The following is a 13,349-nucleotide window of genomic DNA, read 5'->3' as shown; positions in this document are numbered from 1 at the left end:
TTCAGAAAGTATTTGCAGGGGCTGGGGATTTAGCTCAGTGGTAGAGCACTTACCTAGGAAGCACAAGGCCCTGGGTTCGGTCCCCAGCTCCGAAAAAAAGAACCAAAAAAAAAAAAAAAAAAAAAAAAAAAAAAAAAAAAAAAAAAAGAAAGTATTTGCAGCTGGAAAAACCATGCCCCTGCTCAAGCACACAGGCCGCTGCCTTGGATAATCTGAATCAGTCCTATATCCCATACCTGGGATTAAAACAAAAACATATTCCCGTAATTTTTCTATATCTTTAAATTAAACAAAATTCTTATACACAGATGCATTGTGCCCTCATATGCACTGATCAATGTCTCTGTCCCACACCTAGACCCTAATGACACCTTAGTCTATCGATGAGTGGGTAGTACTCATAAGGAAGGGGACTTTGAGTTATACCTGTAGGCATTGAAGTGAGGGGAGACTGTGACTCTGAACTACCCAGTCTGCGGAGGGGACTCACAGAACAAGCCTCAGATGTATAAGAACCTGACTACTTCCAGGACTTTGGGCACTCCTGTTGTTACCTAGAAACTATGAGTAATCTCTTCTCACAATCTTGTAGGGGGTGAGAACCTGAGGTCACTCGGGGCAGCTGTATTTGTTTGCTTTGACTGTACAGCTCATTGGCTGTAACAATAGCATTAGTCACTGTGGCCACTAACATGTATCAGAATGTTACTGGAACCCAAGAGGCAATTTCAAGTCAGATCTGTGAGAGTATATGAACCTTATCACTTAAACGAAAGAAACTTTGGCAAATTGAAATGGTTTGTCTCATACTCTGCCTCAGGATGCCAGGTTCAATAAGTTACTGTTACTACATCGAAGCTGTGTTAAGATTGGTGACTCCCACATTGGAGCATGTATCAGAATCATTTCCAAGACTTTACCCATGAGTCTGGTGTATAGGCCATGGCCTTGTTTCCCTAATCTTTCCCCATGTGCAGATGTCTTTGGGCTTCCTAGGAACCTGCATTGCATTCCTGCTGCTTTCTCAACAATCAGATATCAGGGAGGTCCAGCAGGTTCAAGCAGTGTACAATGAACTGGATTTGGAGCATTAAAGATCTTAGAACAATACCAGGGAACACTTAGTAGCTCATGCTAATACAGAGCACCAGTAAGTGTTTCTTCATCCATGGAAGACAAATTATTATCCTAAATGAAATTACTCAAGGGGTCCACATCCTCTCAATTATATCTGTGGGGGAAGGGAAGCAAGTTTAATCTTTGACTTGGAGATCCAGTGATTCTAGGTGGGATTGGGAAAAAGAAAAGGGAACAGAAAAGGCAGAAAATGAGGCACTGCCAAGCAGAGGCAATGAACATCTTCCAAGTGCCATTGCACTTATAAAAAACAACACTTGCACAGTTGGAACTCCTATGCTATGTTGATGTCCCCTGCACATGGTTTTGAACGTCATCATGGTGGGTGCAATGCCACAGAGTGACAGAAGAGACAATGTCAGACAAGCAGCCTTTGTCATGACTGCAGAGTGGCTCTTTTGGTTCTGTTAGAGAATCACCAAGCCTGTAATTATGATGGGAAATGTCTAAGTAATTAATTGTTATTTTTTAAATCTATTTATTGCTACTGTGTGTGTGTGTGTGTGTGTGTGTGTGTGTGTGTGTGTGTGTGTGTGTGGTGGGCATGAGGCACATGCCACAAAGCACACGTGGAAATCTAAGGACAATTTTGAGGGGACAGTTTTTCTTTGCACCTGTAAGTGGGTTCTGGAGATCAGACTTAAGATCTCCAGGCTTGCAAGGCAAGTAAATGCCTTCATCCTTTGAGCCACCTCATTGGCTTAAATTCTTTTTTATTTCCCTAAAGAAATAATGTCTTCTTTCCCCCAAGCCACAGTTAGAGATAATATGAAGGCAAGATGTCAAACATTTGCTAAAGTAAGACTTTCGCTATTGCCAAGGGAGAACTTAAAGATACCAAAGAATTTGGGAAGGAAAACTCAGAGCCGCCTTGCAGTGTTTTGTGGCAGCCTGTGCTCTTCTGGCTTCTGCGGAAACTCGGGGTGGATGATGCCCGGTAGCTTCTGATTTACCTTCTGCGCTGCAGACTGTAGAGGGAGCAGGTGCCTCATACAGAAACAGCAGATTGACACACAGTGAAGTGAATGTCCCTGCTGAGTACCCACTCACCTAGGGGACCACAGCAGTGGCAGGGCCACACACAGCAGAGCGCCGGCCAGCAGAACCAGAGCCCAGGCCTCCGGGTCCGCCCAGATGAGTGATCATCCGAGAATTGATTTCCATCCACACCGCCCAGCTTAGGAGAGGGGGTGGGATGCAGACTGTGATGCAGTAATGCTTCTGGGCCATGGCAGTTACTTGGGGACAGCAGGCTAACCTGGTTGTCTGAGCTTCGGAGGCTGCTGGCTCTCAAGAGAGAATAGCAAGCTCTTCTTTCTAGTAGCAATGAGATAGGAGAACAATTGCTGTTTTTCTTGATGAGACCCTTTGTGGTTCAAAATAAAGTTATCCGGTTATTTCAAAGTACTGTGTAGTAAGGTCTTGTAGAGGAACAGAACAAATAGTAAATACATGCATGCATGCACATACATATACACATACATACACACATACTACATACATACATGGATTTATTGAATTGGCTTACATGATTAGAGGCTGGATATTTCAACAATGGATGTCTGCAGAGAACCCAGTAGTTTCTCAGTCCAAGAAACCAGAAGGGTGAGGGACAGTGAGGTAGCCCCGGTATGACGCTGAAGGCCTGCGGGCACCCTGGGGAGCTGTTTGTGTGAATCTGTATGGAAAGGTTGACGGAGGTGAAGTCTGCATGTCTGATGCCAGCATCGATAGACAGACACTCTTGCTCCAGAGGAGTGGAGCTTGCGTTCTCCGATGCCTGGGAACCCAGGTTCCCAACCTGCTGGATGCCACTGCTCACATGCAGGGAGAGATTTCCCCTTTCCCTGCATCCGTTTTTTCTCTCACATATGGGTCCTTTCTGGAAATGCCAGACAACACCTAGACCTGTGTTTACTGATCCTCTTAGGTTCTCCCAATGCAGTCATGTTGACTATTGAGATTAGCCACTACAGTGTTAAATTATTCAGTGTGAAAAGTTAGAGATGTACATAAAGTTCCACTCAACTAAAAGTCACTCAATTTTGAAGCATGTTTGAACTATTTGTTGGCACAGAACCATTACAGGGTACGTGTGGGAGCATCAGGTATGCCCGATGTCCATGCTTTCAGGGAGCTTCCGAATGGGTAGATATGTTGGTACATCCAGATGGGTTGGCATGGACACACAGTGACAGGGTGTGGGATGTACCAGTGTGCTTCTCACACTGCTGGGAGTGTTAGGTCCTTTAGATAGACATTCCACCCCTCCGAGAGGTTCTAGCTCAGTAGGAGCCCAGCAGGCTATATTATTAACTAGTCTTGGTGATTCTAGTCCAGGACCCACACTTTGGTAACCACCAGACTTCAAAGCCAGGCCCAGACATGTTGTCACTGCTAGCTAAGACCTTCAAACGTGCTTATATTGGATACATTTTGATAAATTGAGCAAAGTTTTAAATAAAGTGCCACACATTCAAATTGTGATATTTACAACCTAGAAAGTTTTTTTTTACATACGCATTATACTAAATTGAAAGAATTAAGCATTTTGACCCAGAAACCTTTGCTTAGGACTTTATCTCAGAGTTATATGTAAAAACAAACACACACCAATACCCTTACCACAGAGTTCCATATAATAGTAGAAAACTGGGTTCAATAAATGCTTATCCACTGTGGCCAGTGCACCTTCAACAGACGTTCTGTGCAGAATGATGCGGGAGCTGAATCTTCACAGGCGAGAAACGTGCGTCATAAAAGCTGAAGTGTGCAAAGCTGTATTTGATACAGGTGTACACGCTCACCATAAAAATCCTGACATGCTGATTTTTCCCCCGAACCTCTTGCTTTCTCTGTGTCTTTTATCTTGTCTCCAGTGAACATGAAGGACTTGAGTGATTCTTTTCAGCCGACAGAGAGGGAGATGGTGCCATTTTGTTTTTATTTCTCAGTCTTCAATCTAACCCAAACTTAATGCTTCAGAAGAAAGCAGGTTTCGCTTCCGAGGCTAAGTTTCTCTACACTGGCAGAATAGAATGCTGAGCCTGCATGCACTAGCTGTTCTCTGGTGGAGAGGCTACAATTAGGTATCTTCTCCTCTCCTTCTGATTTGATTACAGCATATTCATCCAAAATCAGATATATCCCCTTCTCTTTTTATTGATACGGCTGTTCACAGAGGTCACTTCTAGTATATTCAAAGGGAAATGAAGATTCCCAAAGCCCCAATCTAATGCTGCAGTCTTCTGTAAGATTCAGTTGAAAGTTTGACGTGGGAAGCATCCTTGTAGAAACTAGATGTTTACCCATTTCCTGCCTTTTGGTACTTACCATGGCCCCTCTGAAATGAGAGAGGAGTTTACTTTTCCAGGCTGACCTACTTTCCCTCTGACAACTTGATGTTGGTATAGACACTGGGGTGCTGTTTGTTTTTGAGAAGATCAATGGTGGCAGGTGCCCTAGGGACGAGGGAGGCAGTGTAAATTTTTATTTGGCCTTTACCAACAATAATGTACACACATCTGTGCACAGAGAGAGACCTTTGTTTAATTTTTATCACAATTCTAATAGATAGCTTTATTTGCAGAGATGAGGAAACTGAGTCACAGCGTCAGGACCCCGCTCACACACTCATCTGTGGTATCCCAGGTACCACTAGTAGAAGGCACTGAAGAATGTTGTCACCTGGGTCATCTTTCCCCTTCCCCCCTACTGGCTGTGTCCACAGACTCCTAATGTGACTTGGCTTTGACACAGTGTCTGCACCAGGGCTGCCACTGACTTCCTTATGTGATGACTTCCATTCTGTGTCATCATCTCTGAGAGAGCTGGAATGGGTGCACGGTGATACGCATGGACACACCATCCTTTTTACCACATATTCAAAAAATTCCAAGACAGCTGTCTCCATTCCCCAAGCCTCCCCTGCTTCACCTAATGTGCCATGTTTAGGGGGCTGGCTTCTACAGGAAGGAGTCTTTGACACGTAGTGATCTGACTGGGTTGGATACTTATGTGTAAGTGTTCTTGATCCTTGGGGCCACAAGAGCAAGGAACACAGGATGAGGCCAAGGGGAAGCTAAGCAGGGCCACAACCCTGACAACCCATAGCCAAACTCAGGGGGAGCTCTGGAACCCCACTTGTCCTCACAGGCCTCATGGTCAGCTTTCTGCTTCTACCAAGACCAGTCATTAAATGTGGGCCACCTGAGAGGGCACAGCACAAGGGAGGCAGCTTTATGCTGTTCTAGAAAGGGCCACCATTGGGGGTGGTCTGCAGCTGAGGCAGCATATCCAAACCTACTTGAAGGTAGATCTGAATAATAAATTCCCTCCTTGGGGTGTTGGAGCGACATAGCAAAGACAGGCAGCCTACTTTGCCAATTTTAGGCAATTTGATTGCTACCCTAAATTCACCATCAGCACAGGAAAAGCTCAAGAAAAAAAAAAGACTCCCAAAGGTTGACTCAGATAATCCTCTCAGCAGAGGGGAACAGCTTTTATGGGGCCCCTGCTGATATATGGGCCTTCTTGAAATAAGCTCTTGGCTTGTGACCAGGGAGGGTAGAGGTGAGGTGGCAGATAAAATGTCTCACCCACATTTCAGCCTTCGGAGGAGGGTCCGTGTCAGATGATCTGATTTTATTTAAACTGGCACATCACCTATATGGCTCAAGCTCAACTCTTCCCTTCTGATTCTGCAACTTTGGGCAAGTCTCACAGTTTCTCCTTACCTCAGTCTCCCCATTGGGAAAATGAAGAGTTTATCCGGAGGTGTTCTACACACCCCACCAGCGCACACCCATGTTGGTTCTCCCATCACTGAGGTCAAGGGTCAACAGACTGTGGCCAGCAGGCCAAACCGAGCTCACTGCCTGTTCTTGTAAATTCATTTCCCTTGAGGATAGCAGTGTTCATTCCTGTGGCTGCATTAATGGGAGGACAGGAGAGTTGGATAAATATGGCAGAGATTGTATGGCCTGCAAATATTCTGAAATGGTGATTACCTGTCTCTCTTCAGAAAAAAAAAGTCTGTGAATATTCCATCATTTCCCATTCCGAGGAGAAAAAGAAACAAGGGCCACAATCCTCTGGACAGGGCTGATGTCAAGCAACTGCTAATTTCTGGATATGCCTTGGGAACTTAAGAGAAAGCAGAGAGGGTTGAGGGAGGTTCTGGGCAAGTGTTCTAAGAGACCAGAACACCAAAGGCAGTGTCTGCAAAGTAAGCATTGTCCCGGAGATCTCCACCAAAATGCCCGTGCCCGAATCAGCTCTTTGCTGCCCACGTGGCACGGAGTTTAGTGGGGGCCAGGACCTCTAGGCGCAGGTTCCCATTTTGGAACCTGGATCCCAAAGAAGTAAAGGGAGATCTCAGAAGGAAGAAGGGAGACTCTCTCTTCTTGTAAACCTTCAGCACCATCAAGCTGTCCCCTCTACAGGGAAGACAGCCCAGTGGGCTGTGTGATTCCAGGGTGGGAGGAATCCTGATTAATCTTGTTAGGAGCCCAGCTTTGCAAGCTCAGCATCCGCAGGCTCATGCCTCACCCAAGTGTTTGCAGCTCATCTCCGGGGGTGGGGGGGTGTCAGGTGTCCTAAGCCTCAACACTCTGTATTCCACAGGAAAGCAAGGAGACTCCGCAATGCTTTCGTTTGCAATCTGGTAATGCTCAGGACACTCGTTAGCTCCAGCCATGTGTCCCTATGCCCCTGGTTCCACCTACAGCTCATTATCTGCCTTAGCATTGGATAGTCTCCTCCGTGTGTGTCCCGTACTTAAGTCCTACACCTGTTCTCGGACTTGAGGGAAAGCGCTCAGCTAATGCAGTCACTTAAACATAAAATTAGGAAGCCGGGGATCATCGGGGAGGTAGCCTGAGGCGAAGTAGCCGGTGAGTGGAGATAGAACAGCAGCCACAGCCCCCCATCCCCCCGTGTGTGGGCGTTTTTTTTGCCCAGACCCTCACTGTGCTGTTCTGAATTCCCCATGTCCAACAGCATCAAACCTATCGTACTCAAACCTTGTACTTCAGGGAAATGATGGAGGCAAAACCAAAACAAAGATCAGTCTGGAAGGGTGTGATTTCTGTGCAGTGCTGAGAGGTCCGTGGGAGCAGGGACAGGTGAGAGCTACCCTAAGAGGTTCTTGACATTGCAACTGCCCCTGACACTTGCGTAGGCCTCCACACGCACTATTTTCTACAGGTGTGAAACTGCTCTTGGAATCTGTTAGGAGAAAATTAATTTAACAGCATAGAAATCATAGTTTCTTCCATTTTTTAAAAACACTTTAAGAAAGAACTTCAGGATTAGGGGTCATTTGTGTGTGTATATGCGTGTGCATGCGCATGTGTGCGTGCGCACATGTGTGTTATGTAGCTCCATGGAACCACAGGTTTAGGTGGGAGCCACATTAAAAAGGTTTAATGACCTTTTCTCTTTGGGTGTATGTTTTGAGTGTAAGAAATGATGGGGCCTTGAAGCGTTTCAGAGTCTTAAAAGCATTGCTTGGGTGCTGTCTCTCCTCAGGTCACCTTTCTAGGAAGATAGGTCTGCCACCACCTACTCCAACCCAGCCCTGTGGTCACTGTCACCATCTTCAGAGGGCTTGGGTATGGGCAGGGCAGAGTCAAGGACTAGAGCGACTCCCAGACCTTTCTGAATGTCACTAACTCCTGAGAAAAGGGGACATTAACTATTTAGTTTTAAAAGAGTAAAATTTAATAGAAAAATGAATAAGCCAGGCACAACAATTGGCCCAGAGAGTGCTACAGAAGGAAGAAAATGGCTCTAGCTTGCTTTTTGACTGAGTCTTGTGTTCCCAGTCACACTAGACCTACGCCGCTTAGCTGGGTCTGAAAACCTTGCTATTCACTGTACTCTCCTGACCAGCAGATACTTACTAGAACTGTGAAACCCCCGACCCCTTCCAGACTTCTTCCAGATTTCTTCTAAATCTGTATCCTCAACAGGAGCTCTGGGCAAGCCTCATCAAATTAGCATTTGGGATTCAGTGGCTCCTTAGAAGGTAGCTAGATTGTTTCCATCATGATTGTTAAATGTGTCATCCTTCTGTTTGACATAAAGCCACCACTGTTGCCATCCGGGGACAGGATGGAGAGGCTGAAGGAGCTTCTCAGTGAGAAACATGGGGAAAGATTTACTTACAGAGCTCCAAGCTTCGCCAAGCTTGCAGCCTGAGGTCATTTTGTCCCCTTCTCTACCTCTGGACTTAAGGACTAATATCTTTCCCAGCAATGCTGAGATTGGTCAGCTTGAAATAACCCTTAGCACTCCTGGAAATTGCTTTGACCTTTAACTCCATAAGCCTCCAGGCCTTGCCAGGCCTCTCCCAGAGAGGAGAAAGCAGCTTACCTCTCTCTCTTGGCAGAACTGATATTTTAATCTCACCTGGACCATACTTGTGATACACTTGGTGACTTTTCAGATTCAGGCAAGGCATACACTTTTGTGATGTGCATCCCACCCGCAAGCCTTCATCTTTCTTATTCCAAGCTTTGCCTAGAGGCCTGCATCTGTCTGTTCAGGGCTAGTGGGAAATGAGAACTGACAGGAAGCTGCTGGGGCAGAGGAATAAGAGAGGGGCGACAATCAGTTGGCCACTGTGTCTATAACATAAAGCCACGCGTTCACATGGTCACGTGGCCAGGTCCTGGGAGGACAGAAAGAATTTCACTAATTCAGATGTGCCCTCTTCAAAAGTTCATGCCCGGAGATCCAATAATTCCGTATCCAGGGATCTACCCTGAGGAAAGAGCAGGGCCTCAAAAAGTTATGCAAGATAAATGTCATCTCAAGAAAAATCTATAAAAACAAGAAGCTCCGAGCAGAGCCCATGCCCTCAGGGTCTACCCAGAAGGAGGATATATATGGAAAGAAACTAGCATCTGCGTTTGATTTCTTTTTACATTTTAAAATATGAAGGAAATAGTTTGACTACTTACTATATAAAGTAGCAATTGGTCCTTGCTTCCTTGAGCGGCCCCTGAGTCAGGTCACTGTACGGAATTCTCTGAGGAAAGAGCAGGAATTTCACAGCGCGGCTCTTACACAGATGTAACTGGTACCTGAGGATGGGCACCGCACAGCTTTACCAGTGGGTGACAGCATCATGGCGATCTTCCTGATGAGACAGTCTCTCCCCCAGCTCCATGAAGGGAAGGGAGCGGGGCCGACTATGGAGCCCCACTCTGTGGATGCACAGAGCCCTCGCCAGTGACCCTGGTTGAGCTTCTTAACTTTTATTTATTTCATTGTTTATTTATTTATTTTATGTGTCTGGGCACTTTGCCTGCATGGATGTTTGTGCACCACTTTCACGCCTGCGTGCCCACAGAAGCCAGAAGAGGGTGCTTGATCCCCTGGAAGTGGAGTTACACACAGTTGTGAGTCGCTATGTGGGTGCTGGGAATTGAGCTTAGTCCTCTGTAAGAGCAGCTAGTGGTCTTAACCACTAAGCCATCTCTCCAGTCCCTGTGTTCAGGGTCTCTCAATTCTAAAGTATTCTGCAGGGCCTCTGGGGTCTCTCAGGAAAGAGTGTCCCAGCAGAGTCCATGCTAGCTCGGCTTTCCTCAATAGCTCACCTTCGTGCCAGCTCTGACCTTCTCCATGCTGTTGGACTCCCCCATCACCTCAGCTTTTCTTCACAAAGAGCTAATGGCCAAGTGTGTGGATAGGATGCAGGGAGAGGTGCTCCTCTCAGTAGACATCCCTGTTAGTTAAACGGTTATCACACCTATTAAGAGAAACTGGCCCAAAGCTCCCCAGAATTTTGGCTCTACTGATCAATGCAGTCTTCTAATGTAAAAACTCACCTTTAAAACACCAAGACTGGTTGCAAACAGTCTTTCCTGAGAGAGGGTTCGTTGTTGAAATTGTTGTGCATCTCAAAACCATAAAAAACTCATGTTATTTGGAATAAATCTTGTTAATGCTCGTGTGATAATTGAATTCATCTCTAATTAATGCAGCATTGCCTGTGGCAAGGGTGGGTTAGCTTTTCTTCTCTGATTGCCCTTGAATGTCACCTTGGGTGGTAGCAGTGCTGATGAGGTCAATGCATTGGTTGTTTTTCAGACACAAAGACCAACACCAGTGCAGTGGCAGATGTGTCTCCTGGACCAACGGTTTTCAACAGTGCAATGGCTAGGACCAAGGTGAAGCGCATGAAGGAGTAAGTAACAAGCTCCCGCCTCCAGAGTGGCGCTAGAGCACTAACCAACCCTTCGGTCCAGTCACATGATCTCATCTTGGTTCCCTCAGGCGCCATGACTAAGTGCCTGATAATTGGGTAACTTGTAAACGGTAAAAAGCCATTTCTCAGAACTGTGGGGATTGGGAAGACAAAGATCATGGTGACAGAAGTTCCTTGTCTGATGATAACTGGATATCTCTACTTCCAAGATGGTACCTTGTCACTTCATTCTCTCATGCTGATTGGCAGAAAGGCAGAGGCGCCATGCAGAGCGCCCTTTGTAAAGCCCTTAGTCTCACTTACCAGGGGGACGCTCTAAGGCGCTATCCCCTCAAGCTGTGGCACTGTGAAATTAGAGGTGCTAAGTGCTTGTCGAGCGGTGGCCAAAAGGCCTATGGGAGATTTTCCCAAAGGAAGGAATGCCAAAGAAGACTGGGTAACTTGCCCCAAGTAAATCCCAAACCCAAGAAGACCAAAAAGTAAATTATTCACGGTGTGTGTGTGTGTGTGTGTGTGTGTGTGTGTGTGTGTGTGTGTGTGTGTTCCTCAAGCCCCATCTACTATAATTTTTTGAGGTAGGTATCTCACTGGCCTGCAGCTCACTGTTTGGGCTAAGCTGCTTAGACAATGAGTCCCAGAATCCCCCTGTCTTCACCTCCCCAGTACTGGGTTCTAATGTCCTCATGCTGGAAAGGTAATCTGCTCACTAACTGAATTATTTTCCCAGTTCCATAAAAGTAAATCTCAAGGCTTAAGAATAATCTATAGCACCATATTCCATCTTTAAGAGCAAGCCTTGTGCTCCTCTCGGTAGCTGGGGTCTCATTTCTATCCTTCCCAGACTGGCTTCACGTGCTGGTAACTCTACATGGGTGGCCTTAGTTCCACAGTTCTACTAGACACTGCTTTATCAGGAGCCATCTGTAGTAACCCTACCCCTGAGACAATTCTCTGCCTGGATTTCTAGGCTCTCCAGTACAAACTGAATCTAGGTGGGGTATCTATGTCTCCTCTCCATAGATCTAATACTCTGTGTACCTGAAGAGTTAGCATTGCACAGACCATGCCAGAACAGTGGTCCTAGCTGCCCTAGGTCCACTTGAGCCAAGAAACATTGTGCCCAAATGCATGAATCAGAAACTTGAATTAGTACTAGGCAGTAAGCCTGAAGTTGCACGAGATCTGGGCTTCTCCTACAAAACTGTTATCCCACAAGGCCTTGGTACTCTGTGATGGGGACATGCCTTGAAGGAGCTCTATGATTTCGTGGGGAATCATTCTTCCATTGTTGTGGTGAGTAATACTCAGCTTCATTGTATTCAAACAAACCCTACCAAACCCTTGTTTGAATATACAATTGGTATTCTCTCCCAAACACGCTTTTGTGTGGTTTACACAATCACACTGAGAAATGTCCTTTTAAACTCACATGTCTCTTCTCACACTTTCCTATAAGCAGTCCTGAGGAAGCTTGCTTCAGTCTGTGCACTCTGTTTAGGGTTTTCTTCTTCCAAATATGTTTGTTCATCATCCGCCAAATTTCTTTCTTCTAACGAACTTGAATATGGACAGAACTCAGCCAAGTGTTTCTCCACTTCATGGCAAGGATAGCTTTTCCTCCAGTTCCTGATACCAGCTTCCTTCTGGGCTGGCATCAGAACAGCTCTCATTAGTCTTGTTCGTGACCCCTTACACAAGCTCTGAGCAGCCGAGGCTCTCTCCAGCTCTCTGCTTCCTGTCCTACATCAGAATAGCACTTTACAGTCTAGCTTCTACCTGTTGTCCTGTCCCAAAGCCACATCTACATGTTTAGGTATTTGCTACGTGACACTTCTAGGAAACAAATTTTATCTTAGAACTTTTGTGTTTCTATAGAAAAATACCTGAAACTGGGTAATTTGTAAACGTATCAACTTATTATAAAGGGGTGGAAATCTGAGACACTAGCATGTTTAGTGTCTGGTGAGGGGTCAGCTTCTGCTTCCTAGATGACACTTCAAGTGTAGTGAACTCACGTGGCAGACAGGATAGAATGGGGAGGAGGTAGGGTTCAACCATTTTATCAACTTGATAAACCTCTTCACGACAGTCAGATTTCTATAACCTGATCAGGTCCCAAATGACTCCAGTTCTTCAAATGGTGGCACTGGAAATAATTTTCACTGTGTATTTTGGGGGAACACAATGCTCAAACAGACGATATTTCAAAGGCCTCCACAGCAAATCTCTATGCAGTGCTTGATAGGGCATAGGATGCTCATCAGAAAAGGCCCAGGTATCCATCCTAAGGGCCTGGGACAGATTCTGTAGCGAGGAAGAAATGCTTCACCTCCTGGTCTTGCTGTTTCCATACATCCATGTCTGTGGGTCAGAGCCCATGGGATAGGTAGGAACGGTTTTAGGCTTTGTAAGCCTACCGTTTCTGTTACAATCACTCAGCTCTGGTGTTGCAACACAAAAGCACCCATGGGCAGTGTGTTAATAATCATACATGGCCATAATTTCAAACAACATCATTTTGAGGCTGAAATGTTAATTTTGTATAATTTTCAGGCAGGCCTCTCAGAGATGATTATTTTATTTCTTTTTTCTTGTCACGGTGTTGATGATTGATTCCAGGGCCTGAGCATGTTAAGGCCAGTGAGTTTATTTTTTTCAACCACTAAATTCCAAAGGCGATTCCTAACTGACAGAATGCACAAAGGTGAGAGGGTGCAGACTTTGCCTGTGGACCGTGTTTTACTGGCTCATACTATGGATACTCCAACTCAGAAGCTTCGCTATCAGCTAAATGAATAGTTAGAGAGGGTGAGGGAGAATCATGTCCCATTTGGATTGCTTATGAATTGTCCTTGCAATATGATGTATTATCCAGGCCATTGTTTGAAAGAAAACAATCACTGAAAATTATCACCAAACAGAACAGTGTGAGCATGCGTAGATGCTCATGGCGAGTTCTGCCTATCACAGGATACAAGACAACACAGTTGCCATG

General features: G+C 45.6%; 1 protein-coding gene across 1 annotated transcript in view; it reads left to right on the top strand.

Annotated features, from left to right (window-relative positions):
• The window catches only part of Nek11 (NIMA-related kinase 11), a gene marked incomplete at its 3' end in the record, with an annotated part of 237,218 nt that overhangs the window by 179,995 nt on the left and 43,874 nt on the right, over positions 1 to 13,349 (top strand). The window contains 1 exon segment of the mRNA NM_001413824.1: positions 10,237 to 10,333. Within this exon segment, the coding sequence (NP_001400753.1) occupies positions 10,237 to 10,333 (97 nt within the window).

This window comes from Rattus norvegicus, chromosome 8, assembly GCF_021556685.1.
Source record: "Rattus norvegicus strain SHRSP/BbbUtx chromosome 8, alternate assembly SHRSP_T2T, whole genome shotgun sequence".
NCBI classification, from domain to species: Eukaryota; Metazoa; Chordata; class Mammalia; order Rodentia; family Muridae; genus Rattus; species Rattus norvegicus.
This window is presented reverse-complemented; position numbering and strand designations above follow the sequence as displayed.